We start from the raw sequence: 11,437 nt of genomic DNA, 5'->3' as shown, positions 1-11,437 counted from the left end.
TACTTTTCAGACTGCAATGAAGCTCGAACTTCCAAATCTGGATCGTGCAATCTTAAAGCTCAGAGACTGTGGACTGCTTCTGAGTTGTTGGTTTCTCCAGCTTCCACTCCAACGTTTATCAAACCTTTAACTTCTCTTTAATCAGCGATGCTGTGTATGTCTAAATCCCAAGCCCTGTTAAAAGACCTAGAGCATTACTTTATAATATATGTGTATATATATAGCAATATATGTTCGTTTGTGTGTGTAGTGTGTATAAGCCATGCCTCCATATTATATTATATGTGGTTGTGTGTTTTCTTTATGTAAATATAGTTGTAGGGTTTTGTAAAATCTAGCTGTGTCTTTGTTATGTAATTCCTACCTACATCAATCTAGCACAATCAATATATAAAGAATAACTTTGAAAATCAATTCTTAATTTGTTACTTTATGTTTAGACGAAAAGATATTGCATGCATGAACTTTATAATATGCAAACAACACTTTTTTTGGTTCGTATACAAATTAACACATCAATCATGTCTAAAAAAATTGATATGGCTTTTCTTTGATAATTTTTGTTTTATAAGAAAAACTTGGGTAATCCAAAAATTTGATATGTCAATCTTACTTTATGAACTTCTAACAACATCTCCAATGAGTAACCACAAGGTGGTGGGCTAGTGGTCTTGAGGCAGTTCCAACGCCGATAAGAATCCAGGTTCGAATACCCCTTGTGGCCACGAAATGCTTTACGCCCTCCCCAAGTTTAAAATTTAAGTGCGGCGTTGGTGCTGGGCCCTTGGGTAATGGATATTAGTAATGGCTGGTTTCGGGCCAGGGGTGACTACGGGCCTAAGGATTGCGGAAAGCTACAGAAGTGACTACGGGCCTATGGATTGCGGAAAGCTACGGAAGTGTCTACGGGTCTACGGATTGCGGAACATCCCTGTTAAAAAAAAAACATCTCCAGTGAGATATACTTTATATATGGGTATCTCAACTTTAAAAGAACAGAAAAACTTATCAAATAAAAGATTTGTAGATATTCATGGAATATTTGTGAAATGTGTTAATTTTCAAATGTTTTGAACTTTCAGAGTTTAAATGATTAATTGAAAATTACTAAAATACTAATTTTAACAATTTTAGATACTCACCTTAATTAGATATTTCAAAGAAAATAAATATCTAAAGCAAGAGATATTCAAAGAATAATAATAATAATAATAATAATAATAAATTATCTAATTTTATTATATTAGTATTTTAACAAATTCTAGCTATTTAATAAAATTTCAAAATTAGAAAATGTAAACCATTTAAAGATTAATACATGATGGCATGAAGATTTTACATGAGTATAAATGTCATATATGAGAAATTTTTCCTTTATTTTTAACCTCTACTTTACTATTAGAAATATTTATTGAGTATCTTTCAAGTCCCAATGGAACTTCTCTAATATAGCAATTGGCCCTTGATCAGGGGGAACATTCTCTAGAGAAATGAAATCTGTTTGATGTAACTAATTGTGTTGGATCGTGATAGTGCTGAAATGAAACATTCCAATAGAGCTGAAATTTTATTCAAAACCCGTGGATTCTGCTGTGTTTGATCCACTGTGGGGCAGGTATAGATCGAGTAATTAGAAAATTTTAGTTACAGAGTTTATTTTAAATGAGATGGATGGGGATCAGTTGAGTTTGAATCGCTGATATTCTTTAACCCGTAAATATTTTTCTTGTAATTTTTTTTTAAAAGAATTTTTTTCGAAAAATGTAAAATATTATAAAGATTTATATAATTGTTATTTAGTATACATTATTTTAATATTACTTTTAAGAATAATTTTTATATAAACAAAATAATTATTTTGAACAGAATTAGTATTATCTGCGACTTTGACGGATTACCCGTGGTTTTGGCAGGGTAAATGTGGGTATAAATTTTTTTTATTTGTGGATTATATGAGTTGGAATCTTGAATCAAAATGATGTGATCCTCAGCGGGGCCATGGTAGTGTAGTGTTATCATATAACCATTTGGTCATATAAGGCCCATTTTGTTTTTTAAAACAATAGCGTTGGCCCACTGGACTAAACCCTAGACCCTCTCGTCTTCTTCCTCCTGGGAGGAGAGGTTATGCTAAAACCTCGCCTGCAACGCAACGCAATTCAGATCAATAGAAATGGCGAATGCCCCGAAAGCATTCACGATCGAAGCCCTAAGGACACTATCGAAGCAGTCGTTCAGGTGCCTTGTCGTGCCCGTGCGTCTCCGTCGCGCGATAAAGAAATACCTCCGCGAGGAAGACGATCCTCACATCAGGAAGAAGGTTCGCCAGCTGTCGGAATCGTTCCAGGAGATCAAGGACTCCAACCTTCTCTTGCCCGAGACGACGGCGAAGCGTCTGGCGGATTCGATGAACTCCGTGGAGGCGAAGCGGTGGAAGATACAGACGGTTTACGGAGACAGCGGTCTCGAGTACAGAGACGGCGAGACTGCTGCTTACGTGGCGTCTCGTATGCCTGCCGCTTACTCCGTCTGTTACAGAGTCCTCACTGAGGTCTTTTAAAAGCTTCCTTTTTTTTTTAACTCTAGTTTCATTTTATTACATATATTATATCAGTTCATATACCAGTATATGAACTATATACAATATGATGATATATGTAATACATTTGATTAAGCTGACAATTTTTAATTTTTTTTTATAGATTCGTCGAAGGCTACCGGGTTTTAAGCCTACGAGGGTGCTTGATTTTGGTGCCGGCACCGGTTCTGGCTTCTGGTGAGGAGGGCATTATTGTCTTTTTCTTATTTTGTTTCCGGTGTTGATTGATTCTCTCTTTCTATGTGGTGACAATGTTGTAGGGCAGTTCAAGAGGTTTGGCCAAAGTGTGCGGAGAAAGTTAATATAGTGGAACCATCTCAATCAATGCAGCGTGCAGGACGTGACTTGCTTCAGGGTAATTGATAAAAGTGTTTGCCTTGTGGTTTGATTCTCATCTTACTGGTTGTTGTTGTTATGATGATGAATATGCAAAGGCCTCAAGGATTTGCCTCTGATCCATGGGTATACTAGCCTGCTATCCCTTTCCCAGGAGCTCAACAAGAAATGCAGAATCCTCAATGATAAATCCGAGAGGAAACATGAGCTTGTCATCGCTGTGGGTTAACATTTTATCTTCTTTATAATGATTCTTGTTTATAAGTCATTTGCTGATTAAGTTTACAAACGGTGGTTTAAGTCTTATGTGCTAGGGGAGATACCATCTCTAAAAGACAGGATTACTATGGTTCGCCAGCTCTGGGACCTTACAGATGATCTCTTGGTATGCTTTCAACCTTCCTCCTCTATGAGTCTCTTTTACACTATCCAATGAGTCTTACGGAACTCTTCACATATGATCTGGCGGAACAGGTTTTGGTTGAACCAGGAACGCCACATGGTGCTAATATCATATCTCAGATGCGGTCCTATATACTGTGGATGGAGAACAGAGTAGTGTTTTCAAATGGCCATCTGTTTTTCCCTTTGCTGTCACAAGTTATTTATACCTCTACTGCTTATTTTGGAATGTTCTCCATTTTTGTCAAGAAACTGCGTAAAAAGGAGAAAGCTGAAGTTGGCAAGGAAGTGCTGGATCTCAAATCCGGTGCGCATATTGTTGCTCCCGTAAGTGTCAAAATACTGAAAAAAGTCTCCTTAGGTGCTGTTTTTTTTAATGTTGAATGTATTTGTGAAAACATATAATTTGGGTTGCAAACGAGAGCAGTGCCCTCATGATGGAAAGTGTCCGTTGGAAAACACTGGAAAGTATTGCCATTTTGTTCAGCGGTTGCAGAGGACTTCGTCTCAGCGTTCCTACAAGGTTCCTTCCTTGTGCAAACATATAAATGTTTTATGTGCAAACATATAAATGTTTTAGTCATCTCTCTGTTTGCTGATGACTCCAAACTCAAAACCTTAAGCCTTTTTTTGCAGCGTACAAAAGGTGTTCCCTTGCGTGGCTTTGAGGATGAGAAGTTTTGCTTTGTGGTTTTCAGGAGAGGTCAGCGCCCACGGTTGGTAGTTTTTGGTGATGTTGAATGATATATATTAATATTAAAATACCTAGAGAGAAAAGTTGTTTTTTCAAGATTGTGAAGTATTTTGGGTTTTGCTTTCAAAATATAGGGAAGCATGGCCTCTTGATAATTTGAAACTGGAGACTTTGAAGGAGATGCGCGCGAATAGGAAACCGGAAGATCTCGAGATTGATTATGGTAAAAGTCTGGGGCTAATTTTATGAGATACATATATTTGCTAGAGTTGGACCATTTTGAGCTGACGGATATGCGAATCCATTTTGATGTATGCAGAGGAGTTCATCAAAACACAGGTGGTTGAGGTGCCTTATGTTGATCCAAGAGCACAGGACTCTGATATCACCGATGAGGACGAGGATGAGCTGGAAGAAGAAGAAGACGAAGGTGAAGATACTGATGAGGATGAAGTAGAAGTAAAAGAAACAGAAGAGGAAGAGGGGAGTGGGAGTGGGAGGGCGAGCGTGGGAGGAGGATGGGGAAGGATCATATTCCCACCATTCCGCAAGGGGAAACAAGTGACTTTGGACATGTGTGTGCCGACCAACGAGGAAGGGTCAGAGGGAGCTTTTGAGAGGAGAGTGATAACGAAAAGCAAGAACCCTCATCTTCATTTGCAAGCCAAGAAATCCTTTTGGGGAGACCTATGGCCATTAACCACTCAAAAAGACATTAGCAAAGAGAATAAAAAAGTGGATGCTGAGTGGTGTCGCCCAGATGAAGACCAGAAATGGGGTGCCTGGCCTTAAGCATTAGCCTTACTGCCTGCCATCATATCATGATTGTAGTGAATGATTGTTTAAAAGACATTTTTCATAGCTGAATGCTAGCCGAATGCTCATGTTATCATGATGTGTTTAAAACATAAAGGAAAATAAACACCCATTTTGTAGAAAATGCATAACATTTTTGTAGACTCATGAACCCTCCAAACAGAGATACCATACTGACAAGTCCCGAATCTGTTCTGATTATATCGGTACATATATTATATACAAAGAACGTGTGGGAATATATTATGCCAGTCTTGTTTCATCCAAAACGATGTAATAGTACAGATTTTGTTACATATGTATAGTTCTTGTCACCAAAGAACTTGCCTCAAACAGACACTATGCCAAAGTAGCTTCATGTTCACGATATATCTCCTCCGCATGAGCTGTAGTTACGTAAACTGCATTAGCCAGGGAGCTGTGTTTTCTTCCATAGAAAACATACACCAACACTCCAATCACCAGCCACACAGATACACGAGCCCATGTCGCGGATCTGTTTAAGTTTAAGCAGTCAGTGAGATTCCATCTATGATGGTTCTTTTATAGGAATCAAATAATGGGAAATAAAAGAGGAGCATGCTCACCCAAGGTTAACCAAAAGGTACATGTTGATTAGGATGCATATGATTGGCAGGAGTGGTACAAACGGGCATATGAAACCTATTCAAAACGAATTTTGACACAACACACTTAAGATATATTTTAAGGCCTGCCTTTCACATGCTTAAGAAATTGATTGTTTACCAAAATCAAATCATAATAGTAATTCATTTACCTCCAGAATGTCCAAAAGTGTGTCTGGCATCATCCTGATCTATAGAACTCAAAGCAATCAAACCAGCAAGGAGGAGACTTCCACCAACGCCACACAGTGGATATCTAATAACCCTGTAAACCATTTTCAGATGATGAGAAGCAAATAAAAGCTTTTTTCTTTTGAGGAAAACCAATGCTCTAAATAGACAATGGTGAGTGAGAACCAACCCTGGGAAGTTGAGGCTTGATGCCGCATAACTTAAAAGGAAGGCCCCAATACATGTGAACATAATGCTCCATCCAGAGACCTTCCTTCTGTTCTCTTCGCTCAAAACCCCTATTAAGAAAATCATTGACAAATGTCAAGTCTGTGCTAAAACAATTTAGTGGAAGATACGGATGTGTCTCAATAGTGGAATTTACTTACAACACCCAAGAGCTTCTTGTTTCTCCATAACTGGGAAATGAACCGAAGCATCAATCTCGGCAAGTAAAGGCTGTTTATTACTATTGTCAGAAGTGCCAACATGATCGGATGACTTTGTTTCACCACATGTAAAGGAAACAGAGTCGATTCTATCCTGGAGGGATGCCGGAAGGGGTAGCTCATCTGGAGGAACGTATCTGAGTATCAACACTGATACTGCCACCATTGTAAATGCCAGAAGTGTCCCAACACTCACCTGCACCATCATCACCAACTCTTAAAATACTAAAATTACGAAGAAAAAGTTCCACTAGAGAAGGAATAAACAATACTGTCTCTTACCATGCCTGCGAGCTGTGAAACATCCATAAAGAAGGCTAAGGTTGCTGCACAAAGCCCAGTTGCTATGGTCGCTTTAACCGGAACCTGTGTGCGTCTATTAACGTCTGAGAAAAGAGAAGGCAGCAGACCATCCCTAGCCATTGCCATCAGAATTCGCGGCTGTGAAAATGAGTATTAGTCATATTGAGAGGTAAACAACCACACATCAAGGAAGAAAGAGCTAATTTTTTACCTGAGGGAGAAGGGCACCCATCAAAGCTGAGCAGAGAGCCATGACTGCTCCTAAAGTTATCAAGTATCTACATCAAAGTCCCCAAATCAATCTTATAAGTATATGTCTAAGTAGAATGACAAAAACTGGATCTGAAACGACCATGTACTTACACGGCCCATTGCATGTCATGACTAGCAAACGCAGAGGATATGGGAGTGTCAGGATCCATGGCATAGTAAGGGACTAAGCCAACAATCACAATGGAGACCATCATGTAGACAGAACAACAGAGAAAGAGTGAAAGACCAATTCCAATTGGTAAATCCCGCTGGGGATTTTTCACCTGCCCATAGATATGGATACCCTTATAAGTACTAGTTGCTTGAAAGGGTAAAAAAAGCTTTCCCAAAATTACCTCCTCTGCAGCACTTGCAACCGAATCAAAGCCAATGAAAGCGAAGAAGACTGTAGCAGAACCAGCAAACATTCCATCCACTCCAAATGGAAAAAACCTTAAAAATAAAATAAAATGGTTTTGGTTTGATCCTATTTGTCTTCTTAAGGGATGGTGAATAATGCTTATCTTACCCTGAAGAAAGTTCATAACCAGCCCAACCAGTTTTGAAGCCCAGATAACTGCCAGCTACGATGACAAATAACAAGACACACACATTGGCTGCAGTCACAATCCCCTGAGCAAATGTGCTCTGCAAGTAACAATTTAAATCAGTGGGGAAATAAACTAAAAAAAAGAGTGTGTATGTATGTAACGCACCTCCTTAATTCCAAGGCACAAGAGGCCAGTAACAATGAAGACAAGAATAGCAGCAGATGGATCAACAACAACATCAAGACCTGGGATCTGGTGACGCGCTAAGAATGAAGGCAAACCATCTTCACCACCAAAAATCAATGCCTGTAATAGTGTTTTAATGCCCAAAAAGCTTTAGCTAAACAGAAAGTAAAAAGAAGAAGAAAAAAAGAGAATATTCCTTGATTTTTTATTTTTAATCCATAACTAACACTCAAATGATCTATAAAACAAGAATCCAAGAGAAAGGATGTGTATGAATAGTCCACACACACATGGCCTTTGAAAGCATGAAGCAACTTAAGGATAATAAAGAACATTAATTTGACGAACAAAAAGTATGGAAAGCTAGTAAAGAGACCAGATTAGGGGAAATGCCACGAGCAACAGCAGAGCCACCAATCGTGTATTCCAGAATCAGGGCCCAACCGATCAACCACGCAACTCTTTAAAATCATCCAAGAAGAAGAAAATCAAAGTCAGCAGAGAATAGAATAGAATAGTAAGTAAGAGAGACAAAAGAGTACCCTTCGCCGACACAAATGTAAGAATAGTGATAGGCGCTGCCAGCAGAGGGACAACGACTAGAGAGTTCAGCATAGCAAAAGGCAGAGAGTGCAGCGGCGATTCCAGCAATAAGAAAGGACAAAGCAAGAGAGGGTCCTGAGTGCTCTCTTGCAACTGTTCCCACAAGTATATACACTCCCGCTCCTATCGTTGCTCCAACACCTTTTATACAAAACATACAAAAAGGATCAATCTTGGTGGGAAAAAGAAAATCCTAAAACTCAGAACTTACCAATAGCAACCAAGTGAGGAACAGTTAAGGCTTTGGCGAGCTGGTGATGATGAGAACGAGGCTCGGCTGCTGCAGAGTCGACCTGTTTCCTTCGGACCAAACTCCTGAGGTAACCCCACGAGTGTCCGCCTCCTTCCTTTTGGGTGTCCACCAGAAAACCCATCCCCTCTGAATATCAAATCAAATCAATTAATCGATTGATTTATATTTTTTCGTCAAAAAATTGATTCAAATGGATTGATTCTCTGGAGAATGGGAGGAAGAAGGGAGAAGAAGAAGAGGGCAGAGATCTTTTTCTAATTAAAAAAAAATGAGTTTTGAATTGAATTGATTGGTGGCGTAGGGAAAGGAGCCACGGCCTGACATAATGCCAAAGGGGAGGGGAGGGCCATTCCTTCAACGTGTCTCTTGCCGTCTCGGTACTCTCTTCTTTTTTCTTTTCTTTTTTTATTCTATTGCTTCTTTAGTTTGGTTCAAAATCTAATCGGTCGTGTCGCATTGGGAAGTTAAGAGAGAAATATTAATTATGCATCATTATCACAAAAAGTGATTTGCTTCTTCTATGTTCTAAAATATTATACATTAATCCTTCCATTTCATATTAGTTGTCGTTCTAAGTTTATACACACAGATTAAGAAAACATTTAATTTTATATATTTTCAAAATAAAAACACTATTACTAATATACATAACCATATTTCAACCAATAAAAAAATAAAATAGAGAATATTTTCAATAAATTTTACATTGAAAACCGAAAACGAACTTTATTTTGAAACAAAAAATTTGCTCTACAATGACAGATAATTTGAAACGGAGAGAATATTTTTTCTATCAAACTTTACTTTTATAAAATTCTTACTCTCCATAAATGGAAAAAATATACATACATGAAAACGAAGTCATTCATGCCAAACAAACAGCTATTACAAAGAATCAAATACAATATAGAAATTAAGGGTATAGAAAACGCCCAAATAACTAATGATGTGGATAAGTTCTCTAATCTCAGCAACCATCGAACTGCAAAGTGAGATGAAGTCTTGGAAATTAGAAACCACAAACAGTGATATAAATCCCAAAACCGAAGCAGCAACAACTGCACAGTCAACGATCTTCAACATGGCTATAAAAGTTTTGATTAGAACTTCGTCATTTTCACTTCTTTTCCTTCAGTTGTATTTTCTCTTGCATAGAGTGGAAGGACTTAAACTCCAAATTGAATCAATCATTACGGATCTAACAGATCAGATGGATTGCACATAATAAAAATGGATCAAGCAGATCAAGCGGTACAAATGTAAATTAAATAGATCTATCGATTTAAAATATATGTTTGAATGGTGAAAATGATCAAAAATATTATAAAGTTTTTTTAAAAAAATATATAAGATATTTATATTAGACGACAAAAGGTTTTATATTACTATTTATTTCATAACTAAATATCTGAATAATTTAAAATAATATATTATTATTCCATAATTTTTAAAAAATTATTAATGAATTCAAAATATATATTTAAATGATCAGCAGAATAAAACATAGCCTTTTATAAACAAAGTTAGCTATAAGTATATATAAACTGTTTGAATTATACAAAAAGAATCATTATATATATCTATATATAATATTCAGAATCTATTAGTAATACATTATTTTGTTGATACGCATACGGTTAATAATAATGAACTGCTTGATACACTTTAAAAATGATGAAGTTCTTCTACTATTATAAGCGGATTATAATATTTGTACGTAGATTTGGACTGCCACTGGATGAAATTTTCTTTATTATTATTTTGAAAGTAAAACGCAAATAGTTAACATTTTACATGAATTGAGGATTTAGAAGTGGATGCTCCATCCGGTGGGAAAACTGTCTTATTCCCAGCCCCCATTTAAAACCTTAGAACATCTCCAATGTAAAACTCCATATTGTATTCCAAAATAGTGTAAAAGTGAATATGAAGTAAAAATGCTTCAATCCAACTCCATTTTCCACTCCATAATGGAGTAATGAACAAACAAAAAATGGATTACTCCATTTATAGAATAAATTTCATTACAGAATGAAATATGAAATTGGGTTAGAGCATTTCTTACTCCATATTCACTTTTATTCTATTTTAAAAGAAAAAATGGAGTTGGGTTGGAGATGCCCTTAGACGAAGGAATCATCTGCAAAAGCTTACCTCAACTCTACCCTTTTACTGCTGCAATCCTTCCCAGATTTTTTCATCTTTCTTCATTTTAGGATTGACCAGAAATGGAGTTAGTAGCCTTATAGCCTTACATAAACATTAAGACTTTAGGATTTTTTTTAATCATCCAAGTTAATTCATGATTTACACAAGACTGCAGCGTGTTCCCACACCAAAACATTTGTGTATACTCTTACGTCTAGGTAGGTAGTCAAGGTAAAAAATCTTTTTCTGACTCGGCTTCCAATATCAAACATATGGTCTTATCCTCGATGTGCTTCCGCTTTGTCACCTCTGTTGGTCACACTCGGTGTTAAGTTTTGGAAGTGGATTTCACCCTGTTCCAGATCCGGTCCGAGAGCCCGGTCCAATGTTACCAAAGTCTAGGAAAAAACATCAGACTTAGAAAGATAGATGGTCTAGCCCGAGCTAGTCCAATCAAGCCAGAACTAAACATAAGTCAAAACATTAAAAACAATCATTAAGAACCATGATACTCGCTGGAAATCATGAAGCCACTACAATCCACTCTTGAAATTCTAAAAAAGAATAAGATCAAAGACAAGAAGAAAGAAATCTGAATCCTTCTAGAGAAAAACATATTATTCTTAGACATCATTTGTATTCATAGTTGTATTCTACGCATATTATCAATAAAACATAATTTTTATACTAATTAATCAATTTATATATATATTTAGATTTTTTCTTATGAAAGATTTACATTCAAAGTCACATTTCATCTTTTATATTACATCATAGATCACTTTCTTCTATTGAGACACTTTTCTCGTTTTTCAAGAAGTTTTTTCACCTTTTGACATGTAGAAAAACCAACATTACCCTTCTCTTCACTAAATAAATCATTCGATTAAAAATCAATTATTTCTTTCTAATATAAATCTTTATCTCTTTCCTATATCTGTCACTCTCTTTCTCTCTCTTCCGCCATGGTTTCAAAGCTATGACCTCTATTAAAATTGTATACATCCTTCAGATCTTATATTTTTGGATGACTGCCCACGGCGCAAGG

General features: G+C 36.8%; 2 protein-coding genes across 2 annotated transcripts; one reads left to right on the top strand and one right to left on the bottom strand.

The window, feature by feature from the left end:
• Positions 1-2,073: 2,073 nt before the first annotated feature.
• Positions 2,074-4,971, top strand: LOC108827819 (uncharacterized). The gene is made up of 11 exons (XM_018601314.2): positions 2,074-2,551; positions 2,703-2,776; positions 2,860-2,954; positions 3,034-3,155; positions 3,237-3,320; positions 3,410-3,490; positions 3,587-3,664; positions 3,765-3,860; positions 3,974-4,053; positions 4,166-4,254; positions 4,351-4,971. The coding sequence occupies exons 1-11, from the start codon at positions 2,174-2,176 to the stop codon at positions 4,821-4,823; spliced, it is 1,650 nt and encodes a 549-aa protein (XP_018456816.1). The 5' UTR covers positions 2,074-2,173; the 3' UTR covers positions 4,824-4,971.
• LOC108827818 (cationic amino acid transporter 2, vacuolar) lies at positions 4,960-8,704 on the bottom strand. The gene is made up of 15 exons (XM_018601312.2): positions 8,564-8,704; positions 8,200-8,367; positions 7,928-8,129; positions 7,762-7,846; positions 7,365-7,505; positions 7,178-7,296; positions 7,005-7,101; positions 6,760-6,932; positions 6,608-6,674; positions 6,376-6,534; positions 6,034-6,289; positions 5,835-5,943; positions 5,626-5,738; positions 5,435-5,510; positions 4,960-5,343 (listed from the first exon to the last, which is right to left on the bottom strand). The coding sequence occupies exons 2-15, from the start codon at positions 8,360-8,362 to the stop codon at positions 5,187-5,189; spliced, it is 1,917 nt and encodes a 638-aa protein (XP_018456814.1). The 5' UTR covers positions 8,363-8,367; positions 8,564-8,704; the 3' UTR covers positions 4,960-5,186.
• Between the last annotated feature and the right edge of the window lie 2,733 nt (positions 8,705-11,437).

Source organism: Raphanus sativus, unplaced genomic scaffold (genome assembly GCF_000801105.2).
Source record: "Raphanus sativus cultivar WK10039 unplaced genomic scaffold, ASM80110v3 Scaffold3259, whole genome shotgun sequence".
NCBI lineage: Eukaryota > Viridiplantae > Streptophyta > Magnoliopsida > Brassicales > Brassicaceae > Raphanus > Raphanus sativus.
This window is presented reverse-complemented; position numbering and strand designations above follow the sequence as displayed.

What these genes read in the sequence shown, in the direction of transcription:
- LOC108827819 (XM_018601314.2), top strand. Translation starts at nt 2,174, where the DNA reads ATGGCGAATGCCCCGAAAGCATTCACGATCGAAGCCCTAAGGACACTA. An exon ending in GTTACAGAGTCCTCACTGAG is followed by an intron (nt 2,552 to 2,702) that starts GTCTTTTAAAAG and finishes TTTTTTTTATAG; the next exon opens with ATTCGTCGAAGGCTACCGGG. An exon ending in AACATGAGCTTGTCATCGCT is followed by an intron (nt 3,156 to 3,236) that starts GTGGGTTAACAT and finishes CGGTGGTTTAAG; the next exon opens with TCTTATGTGCTAGGGGAGAT.
- LOC108827818 (XM_018601312.2), bottom strand. Translation starts at nt 8,362, where the DNA reads ATGGGTTTTCTGGTGGACACCCAAAAGGAAGGAGGCGGACACTCGTGG. An exon ending in TGTGCCTTGGAATTAAGGAG is followed by an intron (nt 7,297 to 7,364) that starts GTGCGTTACATA and finishes TGTTACTTGCAG; the next exon opens with AGCACATTTGCTCAGGGGAT. An exon ending in TACCTTTTGGTTAACCTTGG is followed by an intron (nt 5,344 to 5,434) that starts GTGAGCATGCTC and finishes AAACTTAAACAG; the next exon opens with ATCCGCGACATGGGCTCGTG.